Source organism: Phoxinus phoxinus, assembly GCF_949152265.1.
Source record: "Phoxinus phoxinus genome assembly, chromosome: 17".
Lineage (NCBI taxonomy): Eukaryota > Metazoa > Chordata > Actinopteri > Cypriniformes > Leuciscidae > Phoxinus > Phoxinus phoxinus.
The window spans coordinates 16,198,721-16,213,099 of record NC_136892.1 but is presented as its reverse complement, the minus strand read 5'-3'; the positions used below and the strand labels follow the sequence as shown (position 1 = coordinate 16,213,099).

Here is a 14,379-nt window from a genome sequence, read left to right as displayed (position 1 = left end):
TAACTTAAGAATATGGTATGAAAAGCACAAGCCACATGGAAATGACCAATTGGATTTAGCTTGTATGTGGGCAGCCACAATTCACAGTTTGTTTTGGCCCACTGTATGCCAATGCAAAAGGTTTGATTTTGTTGGAAGTTTATAATTCAAAATGGCTCGCAGCTTTGCGGTTTTAAGGGAACTGCACCTCTTACAGAGCCTTAATAAGTCATTAAGTCATTGTTTAATTAATCCATTTTTATTACCTTTGTCGAGTAGCCACTCGTCAACTACCCGACCAAGTCTGTATGGAATTCTTTGCCTGGCTATTGCAAGCCGTTCATTATCAATGTTCCCTTCAAAGAATTTAGAGAGACAGATAAGAGGTTAATATCTGGAAGTTCAAGCGTCACATGGTTAAAAACATGGCAACAAGACTATCAAGTTTAGCAAGTTAGGAAGTCTAAACGAGCTTTATGCTGGTAGTTATGTTGTTTTAAGGTGGATTGCACTTAGTTATTAGACAGTTTAGAAGCTTCAGACTAATTAGAGCATGTTTAATTCTGTTTAGAAAGCTTTGAGGACATATTTAGTGATAGTTTATCTTCTAGTTTTGGTCTGTTAATTGTGATGTCATCTCAGAGAATAATACTTGAGGAAAATTTCATACAATCAATAGGACAACAAAGATATCAGTGATAATGTCACATATTATAATGTGAAGCTATACAATGGTAGTGTTAAAACTGCTCCGGAAGACATTTTCTGGTCTCTACAAGAAATCAAAGTGCGAACAATGTAATCAGTTCTGCATCTAGTATCAACATCTCGAGGTACCTGCATAAATTAGCACACGTGTAATTATAAAAAGACACAAAAGCTGTAATCGACTCGGTGTCATGGCTGCCAGATAAGAGACCGTTCCCTTTTTCTGACAGATCCCTTCATCAGAGCTAAAATGAGCTTGCGGGTCCTGTTACTCACTCAAAAGAACAATCTCTTAATTTCACCATTTTCTCTTCTCTGCTCTCCACCATTGTCTTGTCAAAATCCACATGTTATCCTAATACCTCTTATTACAATGGCTCGGTCAATACTTTTTTGCCACACAAGGACATTTATGTCTTCTAAAATATCACTATACAACTTTGCAGTGCCCATGACATTCCTTCATCAAATTCAGTACATGGGTCAATGACATATAAGAGTGTTCATGATAAAGACAATGTTTAAATCTTTAAAAAATCTACTTTAAAGCATGTGCCAACTTCTAAGAAAAGAACTTGTTGAATTCATGTTTATTTCATACAGTATGATTTAAAAATCTTACCATTTTATGTTAACATTTAATGACCATGTGACATGGTGTGTATATATACTGTATGTCACATGGTCATTAAATGTTGAGTTTTATTGAAATTAGTCATTAAGTTTTATTGAAAATGGCAACGTATATATATATATATACACGTTAAAATGGTATATATATATATATATATACATACATAGTAAAAATAAAAATGAATGAATAATAGAGATTCTAAGAAATGATAATAAATCAAAATATCAGATTATGATTTTTTTTCTTTTTACTTTACAAGTAAAAGAGCCCCCCTCTTTAGAAATGTAAAAATGTATTTTAATTAAAAACTAATTTTTTTGTTGAAAAATATGCTCATCCTAAAAGAGGTGTATTTAATAGACAAAAAAAACAGAAGAGTAGCGCCATTGACCCACATACTACGAAAGTGCAGAAATTCAGACACAGCCATTAATAAGTTATTTTGCAGTTAAAACTATTCTTTCTTGAAGGAAGATGTTGGTACGCCATGCGTTAACAGATTTATTTTGACATACCACATACTGTGTCATGTTCCTTCTGTGACAGCCGTGTGAGATACAAGCCTTTCCGTTCATCCTACCCACCCTGCAACCTGAATGAGGGCCAAACCTCCCACTCCCATAAGCCTGTTAAAAGAGCTCATGTGTGGCAAATTCTGTGCTGAACCTTCAAAGAAAACTTGAAATAGGTCTCGTCAGTCCGTGAGTAAGCGACAAAAAAAGCAAAAACAAACCAATCAAGTCTGATGCATTGCTATTCACTGATTCTCACTAGATTCTTATTTATAAGGCAATGTAATGGTGTGCTGAGCAAAATACAGAGGCGAGCGGTCAGTTGTGCCTGTGTCCGCAGGGAGCAGCAAATCTGCTACCGGGGAACATATCCGGTTATCTAATCCTCCGTTTTAATTAACTGAATTAATCGAGCCCGCTAATCTAAGCGATACACAGCCAGCTTCGTTTACACACGTGAGCTTTGCGAGTGTTGGATGACACGCAAGACCAATATCATCGTTTTTAAATCCCCGGGATGACAGGTGCCACATAAAAGCCGTGCCATTCCATTTAAATGCGCATAACTCAGTTTTAAAGGAAGCATGACATGACTGTGACGACTTTGAAGCTGGGCTTTATCCCTGCGCTTTGGAAAGGCCGCCCCATCTGACTCTCACCACCTGAGGGGGCTTTGGGGGAGACTTGGCGGATGGGAAGCCTATGTCGCAGCAGTAGAAAACCAATTTTCCCTTTCAGAAATCAGACGAAATCTCAAGCCCGAGCCGCAGGGACGCAGCGCCATTCAACCTCTGGCAATTTTGAAACAAGACCACACACGCAGGGGTGGAAGGAACGTAGCAGGTGAGCCGAGGCGCCGCTTTATTTGGCTAGAGCTGTATTTTTGCAAAGGACTTCTTAACTCTGCACTAACCTGGCGTGAAGCAACACATCTAAGAAACCGATTGAAAAACGAGAACGGGAAAGACGGGATTGCTATTAGAGACGGAGAAAATGTCTTCCTGTGGAACAGCATCTATGAGAGGAAGGCAGCTCCCTGAGCACACAGTGGGGAGAGAGAGAGTTTGCTCAAGTTTAATTGGAAAGCACACAAGGCCAGGGGACCGCAGAGCGAGATGTTTGTATAGGACGGGGACGGTTCACGGGAACGACTACTGCAGGGTTGAGATCATCAATCAAGGCTTGTTACAAAAGTTTAAGGATGTGCAATATCAGTTTACGGCACCGGCTATACCGCAACTTGGGATATTCAAGGGTACAAAGAGCAACCTGCGAGAGGCATTTTGGCTAACGCTAAAAAATGAAAGCGCGCTTTGTGGTTTAAAGTTCGCACGTAGTTCAGGGATGGTGGATCTTCACAGGCACAGAGACACCTTCTTCAGCCCGCCTAGAGCAAAGCTGGCTGAAGTTAAGAACTGTAAAGGATCCAAATCCATCTCGGGCTGAATGTATTAGGCAAGGCAGCTTGGGGGGAAATGTGTCAATTTGCATTTGTTATTAGATTGTGCATGCGGTGGTTATCTAGGCGCTGCATGTGGTGACTCATAAACTCTCTGGGAAGAGTTTGAGGGTAAAAATGGCGCACTTCAAACCTAAATAATTTGCATTTGAAATTATAAATCAATTTGTACCCCTCAATAAGGCATGCCTCCAACATGGATGCAGATCCAGGCCAAGGGCTTCAAATAACGTCCCACTGATTTGCGAGTGGAAATGTACAGTGTCTCTCTCTGACCCCATGTGTCCAGTCCCAGGGGAAGCTGCTCCCAGTATTTCTACCAACCACACGTGTAATGGGATTCCCCCCCAGATGGCTTTCCCCGTCCTCCGCAGGGACTTACCTGATGGGAAACGCTCAATGACGGGCTGGTTATCCACTTGGAGGGTGGCGTTGCCACCGCTACGTGTAAAGCGAACCACGTGGTACTTGCCGTCGTTCACGGTAACCGCAGGCTCATCTATGGTGATGTCATCTGTGCCCACATTGAAGATCACGCCGACCTTCCCTTGTTCCTGTGTAAGAATGGACAATTTATTTATAGGTGGACATTGAGGCCGAGTCATGATGGTTGACTAGTCGATAAGTGAGGTTGACTAGTTTACTTAGATTGCAGGAACATTTGGTCTTGTGTACTTTTTGTCCAAATTAACTCAATTAAAAAACACTTTTTCACTATCAACAATTTATTTAATCCTTTTAATAATAATGTCCAGCAGCGTGAACACATGCATCACAGGTGTATTTTTTTTTCATTTACATTGTAGTGGAAACAATAAAATAAAATCCTTTGTCTTCCAAAATGTAATAGCATTTCATGTACCATCAATGCACACAATTATATTTTTTGACATAAGTGAACAAAATGAAGAAAAAAAAAAAAAAAAAAAGCGCCCCTGTGACATAATATATATATATATATATATATATATATATATATATATATATATATATATATATATATTAGAGATGCATTAATTAGTGTGCTGACAGCTAGACAGTTTGCTAAAAGCCCCTACAAAATGTGTATGATTGGGTTTAGGTGAGCCTGAAACAAGGAAGCCCTGCAATTAAACAGGGCTTTATTGAAGACCAATTAGTTGACTTCTTGTTCAGGCAACCACCAACAAGTCAATTTTAAAAATATATAGTTTTGCACGTGGATATAACAGTTAGATACCCAGTATTGGATGTGACAATAAAATGAAATGAATGATGGCGAGAGCGATGGGGAATATCTTGCGAGCAAAGAGAAACATCTGGTCATGGTACAGTGGCTCACCCTTGGGAGAAGAGCTCAGCAATGTCCTTTGTAATGCAGGAGGGGAAATGGTGTGTGGCTCCATGTTTTGCATTCATCACCGCTCTTTCTCACAAAGGCGCACACACACACCGACTCGCCAGCTACTGACATCCTGACATGTATAACTACTGACAGTTTCCTGCTGTTTTTATTTTAACAGTGATTCATTCCCTCCCAAGAACACTTTCACCTGCCACTAGCCATCCCTGGGTGGCGCACTTGAGCACTCAATGCCTCAGAAATGCTACCTTGTTCTTATAGTCACATTGTTAGCGTGTAACATGTTACTATCCCACAGCTTTAGCATGGGCCACTATCAGTCTCTGGAAAAAGCCAAAGCATCAATAAAAAAGTGCTTGTGTTCTCTGACAAAGCCACGGATTGATAAAACTTCCACACACGTTCAGAGTTTGGATATATTCCTTCCTTCCTCTGACCTCAACTGACAGGTTCTCATTGAGATGCTGATGTCTGACAAATATCAAACAGAGCATGAGGTGAATGCCGAGTGTGTTCTGGAGTCTAAAGGGCGGAGATAAAAAACTAGCGAGTGTGTGCTAATGCTAGTCTGATATTGACATCTCCTCACCATACCAATGAGGGCTAATCTACTGAATGAATGCACAAGAGGATTTTAGCCAAATGTTAAACTATACTTTCATACATACAACAACAACAACAACAACAAAACAAAGAAAAGAATGTGAAAAGTTATGTTTAGTACTCGAATTTTCATGCTGGCCCAGCTTGTTTTTTTGCTGGATGCTGATTCTTTAGATGCTGAGAGATGCTTACTGGTTAAGCAAGTTAAAATGCACAACAGTATCCACTACTGCTGTAGGTACTTCAACAGCTACAATGAGTAACTGAAATTCCTCCAAAAGGACTAATTCAATTTGAATGTCACTTCAGTTCAAACGCACTCTGCCGTTACAGACTCACTGTACCATCACAATCCATTTTGTTTAAGTAAATCCAGGTTGAAGAATGACAGGAATGAAGAAGATTTTTTTTAACTGAGAGTTTAATGCTTCAGTTGTTCGGAGGGAACCATGTTATGAAACACTTCTCACTCTCCATTTTGCTCTATTTTTCATTTAGTTTGAGATGCTCTTTTCTAGTCATACGATACTGGGAGCAGAATGTCTTACTCGGTATGAAGATCAACAAGATGTGGATAAAAATGCTTGACTTGATCACAAAGATAAGGGTATGACTAACTATGACAGAGGAAGCCAATTGACAGACAATTATTAATTTTACATTTGGATAAACTGGACCTCTTTGCAAAAATATAATTTGTAGGAGTTTCCCTTTCAGATGCAAAACTTAAGGGAGGAGAGTATTTAAATGATTCATGCAAGGAGATTCACGGTTTGCACTAGTCAATTCACTGGTATTTGCGCCATTATTTACCGCCCAAAGAAAAGCACGTCTTAAACCAGATGCTAATTTGTGCTGCTCTTGGTAGATTGCGTTGGTCATTCTGGAAAAATCCGGCTGCGTCTGTGTTCTTTCAATTGCGTGTCATTAGGTCAGTGCTTTTTTTAGCGCTCTCCCGCTAATTTGCCCTGTTTAGTAAATCTGTCCTTAAGTCTGGAAGTTTTGAAGTGTCCTCTAAAGAACTTTAGCCCAAAATCCTCTGTCTTCATCAGGAATTAAACACAGAAGGAGTGAGTGTTATTTGTTAAACTCAACTGTACAATGGAGCTTGAGGACTCCCTTGGAAGATGAAGCACAGAGATATTGAAGGACAGAGTGAAGAGATTCCAAACTGCACAACCCGTGGCCCCAAGTAAGGGGCCGATTGGTGCCCTAAGTGCACAATGACCTCCTAATCTCATGAACATTGCATAACAGACGGCCAGCAACAGGCTAATGCAAGCTATCATTCATAGAGAGAAAGAGAAATGACAGTGATTTATGATCCAGAGCCTCTGTGTTTGATGCAATACTGATGATGCAGATGAGTGAAGGGCATTGTGGGTGACTAATCTCTCTAGAGGCCGTTGCTACCGAGGCAGGACAGAATCACCTGTCAACAGGCTGTCACTGCTGGCTAAAGTGCAAAACACCTGGCTTTAATGCCCAGATGTCAAACATCTGGACAAACAAAATAAAACAAAACTGACAGAGGGATTTTTTTTTATAAAGGGCAGACGATAATGTGAATAAAATGCCCAGATAAACAAGGGCAGAGAAGGATACATGCTCTAGGGTGAATTAACTGAACAGTTGTGCCACAAAAACCTGCATCTTAATCACACGTGTAATCTACTTTACCCAGACACAACCTGCACTGATTTAGCAGTAGTTTTCTGCATTCTGCACAAGCTAACACAGTTAAAATAAGGGGGTGATTTTATTGCGGGACTTTTACACTGTTTTTCTCAGAAGTAGAAAGACACTGTAACGATTTTTATGAAAATATATTTCCTCTATATTTTAGAAAGGACAAAGGTATCATCATATCTAAGGGTCCATGGCAGGGTCCATTTGAATTAATGTATACTCCAGCAAACATTACAGCATTACAGTTTAGGTAACTCATAAACAGAGCACATGTAACATGGTGAATATAATCTCCCACACACACTGCAACAGTCAAACTGTCGAGCTACACACTGATTTGCCCTTGCGCTGTAATAAAGCTCCCCCTCTCTCTCATATGGCCTCTCAAGCACATCAGCCCACTGCTCCTATCTGACCCAGGTCTGACCACACACGCATTGAGCTGCCACATCTGTGTGAGCTTGGAGAGTGCGGAGTGTCTAGGAAGGAGGTGGAGCATTATGATGGAAGCTGACGAGGCCAGAAGTTGAAGGAGAGGACAAAATCATCCCCCTCCACTCTTTCACTGGCCCCATGCCCTGTGGGTAACCCCATTGCTGCTTTAAAATGGATGATGTCCTCCACACAAGGCGAGTGAGCGAATGGACGCCAGTGGCGATTCTAAGAATGTTTTAAAAGAGGGGAGACTCAGAGGGGCTCAAATGTGTAAGAAAGGGTAAAAAATTATCATTTGTGTCAATGCGATTCTATGTTAAGACAAAAGCACAGCAGTGTAATGCAAAAGGAATAGGAGAAGATGTCCTCCTTGTAATATACTATATATAACGATAGCTAAATGACAAGATACTTATCAGATTTCCAAATGGGCTTTGCAGTAGCTAGATAGTTCTGATGGAAATTTGGTAACACTTTAATAAGGTCCAATTAGTTAATGTTAGTTGCATTAACTTACATTAATAATGAGCAATACATTTGTTACAGTATTTATTCATCTTTGTTAACATTAGTTAATAAAAAAAACACAACCGTTCATTGTTAGTTCATGTTAGCTTAGTTCCAATAAATAATATTAACAGGTTAGATTAATATTCAGACAACATTGGATTTTAATAATGTATAAGTGAATGTTGAAATTAACATAACTTCAACATAACACAAGATTTAAAAAATGCTGTAAAAGTATTTTTGGTTAACACTGTAACACTTTACAATAAGGTTTCATTTTTTAACATTAGTTAATGTATTAAAGCTAGGGTCGGTAATGTCGGAGAGCTAGCCAGATTTGAAAGTGGCACCTCTTCTAAGCTCCGCCCCCTCCTGTCAGTGCTCCGTCCAAAGGTACCCCCCCCCACCCCCACAAACATGAACGCGCATCCACATTTGGAGTCAGCTGCATGTACCTACCAGTGATGCGCGGGTTGATCCAAAATGAGCGGGTGCCTGCGGTTACGAGTCATCCAAAAATATTTTTAATGATATTCGGGTCGCGGTCGGTCGGGTCGTTTACCTTTGTAATTTATGTAGTACTAGACACAATGTTCTATGAAATACACAGGTCTACACTTTATTGTCTGAATGCGCGAGGATGACGCACGAGCAGTCTGCAGATGAAAGTGGGAAATCCTTATTTACCTTTTGAATGTTGAGCGCGTTATTAACTTTTGAATGAAAGCTGACGCGGGACAAAATGCCCGATTTCCCAACGCGTTGAACTGAGCAATGCCATTGTGCCATTTTAATAGGCTACTTTTAAACGCATATAGCTCAGTAATGTCAGTTTTATGTATTTGCTGAGAGGGGGCGGGATTTTTGTTGGGAAAGTCCGGGGAGAGACGCACACGTCGATTAGACTGGATAAACACATGCAGCATCTTAATTGTTAAGAAAATGAAACGAAATAAATGAATAAATCAAGCCTTTATTACAAAACACTAGGCTATATCATACTTTTATCATTCAGAAAAATGCGCACCCCTAGTTCCTCCGTCTATGGCCCATGACGCGATGAGCATTTACTATAGCTACTTTAAAAAACGCGGGTCAGGAAGCGGGTCGGGTACAATATTTTCTTTCTTTTTTTTGCGGTCCGAGTTGCGGGCGGGTTAGTTGAAAGCGTCGGTCGGGTGCGGGTTTGTTTATACACATTGACCCGCGCATCACTTCTGTGCACGCAGTGGTGCTCGGGCACGAGACATGAAGGCATCTGATTGGTTCTTTACATTCGCACCGAATGGCAGTGATTGGTCAGAGTTTTTACTGTCCTACAGCTGCTACAGAGGTCAGATTTTTTTCATTCCTTTTTCTGAACACATAATGTATTGACTACTATCAGAATGGAAGGACCATTTCACCCAGTATAAAAAAAAAATGTTTCTGAACAGGATTACCAACCCTAGCTTTAACTAACAGGAACTAATAATGAGCAATACATTTGTTACTGTATTTGTTAATCTTTGTAAACGTTACTTAATAAAAATACAGCTGTTCATTGTTTGTTCATGTTAGTTCCCACAGTGCATTAATGTTAACAATATTTGAATAAAATATTAGAAAATGTTGAAATTAACATTAACAAAGATGAATGCTGTATAAGTGCAGTTCATTATTAGTTCATGCTAACTAATGTAGTTAACTAATGAACCTTATTGTAAAGTGTTACCGTATTTTTCATTGTTAGTTCATGTCAACTAGTGTAGTTTACTCTTGTTAACAAATGAAACCTCATTGTATTGGTCACATTACTTGCCACTAGTACTTGGGATAAGGGTTAAGTTTTGTTCTCCTCTTGAGTGTTTGGCTTTCAACGACCTATTGAGCGTCCTGCCATTGATTGTCAGCTGAATACGAGATTGTAAGTAAAAGCTCCCGGTTTTGAAAAGCTTGGCTAGACCTCACCAGAAGTCATGTTTCTCCCACTATCCATGTTGGCCCAATCCTCACCAAGACCAGCTACACTCTCCTTCTCATTACTTAATCTTAATCATTTTTTTAAAACCCTTATAAAGGTTTTTGTAGGATGAGTGCTGTTCAACACGGGGAAGCTCAACACCTTTTGTACCATTACAGCCCAGCAGGACATGATTTATCGTGGCTGTAGAGCTGCCAGAAGAGACGGGGCGGCCCAGACGCAGACATCTGCTCGCTGCTTAGTTACTGTATCACAGAAACTGTAGATAGTCTGGAGAGATGGGAAACAGAGACAGTGCAGAGCTTTGCAGTATTGCTTAGATGTTTTGTTTTTTTGTTTGTGTGTGTGTGTGTAAGAGAAACGAATGGGATAAATAATACTGCTCAATATGGCATCTGTAGAAAGCCTGCCTTTCATTTAAAGAGCCAATTGCTTTTTTTGGTATAGAGGCATTATCTGTTTCTTTTTTTAACTAGAAAGCATTTGCATTAGCTTGACCAGCCTAAAATACATGTTGTACCATGATTTGAGCTGAAGAAATGAAACCTATCATAATCAATGCTGCCAAAATGTGCTGACTAGAAACATACAATTGAAATGAAACATCTTGACACAGTTTTGGAGATTTCAGACTTTTCCCCATTAAGGGACTATGAGCTACACATCTAGTATAAAATAGCTGAGCGAACTGATCCGCCTTAAAGGGATGTGTAATGAAGTTCTGATGGTGTTATGTTTGAATATCTTGCCAATATGTCAGATATGAAATCTGAATCCATACTGGTCCTGTTGGCCCTCAACATTTCGGTTTCTTTTCACAACCCTATGTGTGGGGAAAATAAACAGGCATCAATTCTTGGATTAAAAACACGATGAATACACACAATTTCTACTGATTGAAATCAAGCAATCAACATATGATATCAACCATTATGCCTCATGAAAATTCACACTTGATAACGTGAATAAAATGCCCAGATGAACAAGGGCAGAGAAGGATACATGCTCTAGGGTGAATTTACTGAACAGTTGTGCCACAAAAACCTGCATCTTAATCACAAGTGTAATCACACAGCCTGTATGCTTCAAAGCACTTCATAATGGAGATGCCATTGTTTTCAAAATCACTGTCTAAGGATCGCCTCCTGCTCGAGACTGCAAGAGGTTAACATTCATGGCACAAAATGATGGCTGCTTCAAAACCACCCAGAGGAAAAATAACCAGCCGGGAAAGATTCATTACCTGTCAGCATTTACCTTCCCAGAGAGCCTATGACCACTATTCAACTCTGCATCTTGAGACAATAGCTAAAAAATCATACTAAAAAGACAACTGGAAGCCCGCAGCGATTCAACTCCAACATCTCTCCTCCGAATCGAGGTAGACAACCTTGTTTCGTGGCGACGTGTTTACGTTCTCTCCCACTAAAATGGAATAGCCCTCTTTTCATTTGCATGAGTGCTTTGAAAACGCCTGCCCTACTTTCTGGAGGAGCAAAGGCGAGGTAAAGCGGAGGAGACAATGACTATTAAGGAGACTAATTTTGAATAAGAGAGCCTGTAAACCCTTGAGGCAAATTTAACCACAGGCTTTTGTTCTGCCAGTTCAGAGTCTATCTGATAAGAGACAGGCTGCTCTGCATATTACCGATAACACTAATTAAAGGTAAACATGTCTTCCCCGATCGGTGTGTGGAGGGTGGGCAGGGAGCGTCGAGCGAGGGCCAGCGATTGTGACCTTTGGCTGTGCTGCTCTAACGCATGGGCTCACCTGTCTGTTTACCCACACACACTGCGGGCTAATGGGAGTCACTGAACATGACCTTCACAGTCAATCGGAGTGCAGAGATAGGCTTAAAGAGACAAGTGCCATTGTTCTCTCAGGGGATTTGATTTTTAAGCACTGGGTAATTTGACAAAATAAAACTAGCTCAAAATCCCTCTACATATCAAATAATTTGTATTTGGTGTCTAATAGTTCAAATTCTGCCATGCATTTCTTTAAAGCTGCAGTGTGCCTTTTTTTTTGTTGTCAAAATATTTTCTGCTACCAAGTCAGCATGAAATGGAAATTCACCTCAATTCATCTATTTTCAAAATGTTATTGATCTTATAAAGGGTATGCGCGTGATGCCACCGTCGGCCAGAGGGATTGCGGTTACGCCCACTGATGGTACAAAGAGTGGCAGCATTGGTTTTCAGCGTGAATGCTGGAAAAACACACAAAACACATCTAAAACAGGAAACAGCTTCGAGATTGACTGTACAAATAGTTTTGACAAGAAATCTGAGGTATATTTTTACAGACTGCCGAAAGCTACAGAACAGAGAAGCAAATGGATTGCTGCAATTCACAGAAATGACTCCAGGCAGGATGTGCAGTTATCATTTTGTGGTAAAATCATGCCCTATATATTGTATTGACAACTCATCAATTAAATATTTACTATCTTATATTATGCATAATGTTTTTAAATAAACACTGACAAAAAACCTATACAAGTTTTAGGGCTGGATGATATGACGATATATATGACACTGATATAAGTGATCACCTATACTGTATTGTGGAAGCTCAAATGTGCTGCGCAACAGGAGAATGAACCTCATTGGTTCTCACACACAAAGCGAACATGCTTGAGCTTCTGTTTATCATAACTGATATGTGCGTTGATGGAATGTTTATGTGAATAAAAGCCTAAATTAAATCTGTTAATCATATAAAAACGATCGTGTCTCTTCATAAAATTTGGACTAAAAAGCTCTATTCATATGGATTAGTTTTATGATCTTTTCATTCACTTTTTGAAGTGACAAAATGGTAGTTGCGTAGATGTCATGGAGGAACCGAAAGCTCTCAGATTTCATAAAAAAATAAAAATAAAATAAAGTTCAGAAGATGAACAAAGGTCTTACGGGTTTGGAACGAACTTATATTTAAATGTTTCACCCATGTGTTTTGTAAATGCATGGTCTAAATCTTATTGTGAACAATTCATCCATGTATATGTTTCGCTTTTAACTTTTGTTTACCTTGTAATGTTTAATCAAAATGTCATAACTCAATCTTTTGTTGAAAATGACAGACTTTCTGGAAGTCCGGCTTCTCAAAGCATTCAGTCTACTTAAATCCTGACCCTCCACAATCGACAGCAAGCTTGCATTCATTTTTGAGCATCCACATGTCAAAATCGAATCAACAACCGATGGACATGGCCTGTATTAATTCTTAAAGTGACAGTAGCCTAAACCTGCTGCTGTCTGAGTCCTCAATGTTAATTCAAACAACAAAACAAAGAGAAAGCACTTCCTGCTCTTGACTGAGTAACTTTAGTAGCTTTTAATAAGATGCACTGTTATTGTACATTTTATTATTTTATTCAATTTCAGTAGGTAGCATTTCTTAGTATGTTTCTTATTTACTGACTCTTAGATTTTAGTCGACTAAATCTATTGTAAAATCTCATGATATTTAGTTGAATAAAACTAGATTAAAACTAAAACAATTCAGATGACTAAAATATGACTAAAACTAAATGGCATTTTAGTCAAAGGCTATGACTCTAAATAAAAATTTGCTGTCAAAATGAATATGGATTCATAGAATATGAATGGGCAACTCCTGCAGGGCCACTGTCCAGCAGAGTTGAACCCAACTCTTATCAAACACACCTGAACAAGCTGATCAATGTCTTCAGGATTAGAGAACTACAGGCAGGTGAGTTTTTATCAGGGTTGGAGCTAAACTCTGCAGGTCAGTGGTCCACCAGGACCGAAGTTGCCGATCCCTCATATAGAACATACTTTTTTGGCATTCGCAAAGTAATTACTTATTCAAAAGAAGTACCTACTACTCAGAGTATGCAATTTCGGATGCGGCCAAGAGCTTGCACTGTGGCCATATGTCTTGAAACCTTTAGCTTCATGTTAATGGTAGCTTTGGGAAATGGGTGCTACAAGAGTTTTCATTAAGATGGCGCTCTAGAGGTAGATGACTGGGACTCATATTGGCCACATTGGCTGGTAATGAAACACATCCTTTTAAGTCTGGATGCTGAAAAAGCTTTTCACTAGAGTGCATTTTTATTCTTGGCATGTCCCACATAAAATTCCCGTCTTTTTTTTTCTGCAGTTGAACGCCCTGCCACAATACAGCCTACTCTTCTGGTACTTTCCTCTTAATGAGCTGCTCTGTTTTTGTGTGCGACGCGGATCTGATGCAGGAGCCCACTTGAATGCAAAGTTATTAGCTACTCTCTCAAATGGAATAATGGAATTTCTTTTTTCCCATTACTAAACCGCCCTTGTCATTTGCCGTTTTGGGTTAGTGTACTTGAAGGTTCATGATGACACTGTCTCATGAGATTTTCAAATGAAAATGCAGTGTGGCTACAGGCCGCCTTGTCGCGTAAAGTGTCATGACCTGTGGCTTTGTGGCTGCACTGAGTCAGACCTCCTAATGTGAGGAATGAAATGGCCTTAATCCGCTAGACTACGTCTAGACATCTTGCTGCATGGCCCGGCTCGCCCCACAGGCGACCGATG

At 39.7% G+C, this 14,379-nt stretch overlaps 1 protein-coding gene across 8 annotated transcripts in view; it reads right to left on the bottom strand.

Moving 5' to 3' along the window:
- The window catches only part of nrxn2a (neurexin 2a), a 362,195-nt gene that overhangs the window by 17,039 nt on the left and 330,777 nt on the right, over positions 1–14,379 (bottom strand). For 6 of the 8 annotated variants that reach the window (XM_079586617.1, XM_079586619.1, XM_079586618.1 and 3 more), the window contains 2 exons: positions 3,675–3,846; positions 246–335 (listed from right to left, as the gene is read on the bottom strand). In XM_079586617.1, the coding sequence (XP_079442743.1) occupies positions 246–335; positions 3,675–3,846 (262 nt within the window). The remainder of the gene's footprint in view (positions 1–245; positions 336–3,674; positions 3,847–14,379) is intronic. The other 2 variants (XM_079586622.1, XM_079586624.1) reach the window with 1 other exon arrangement.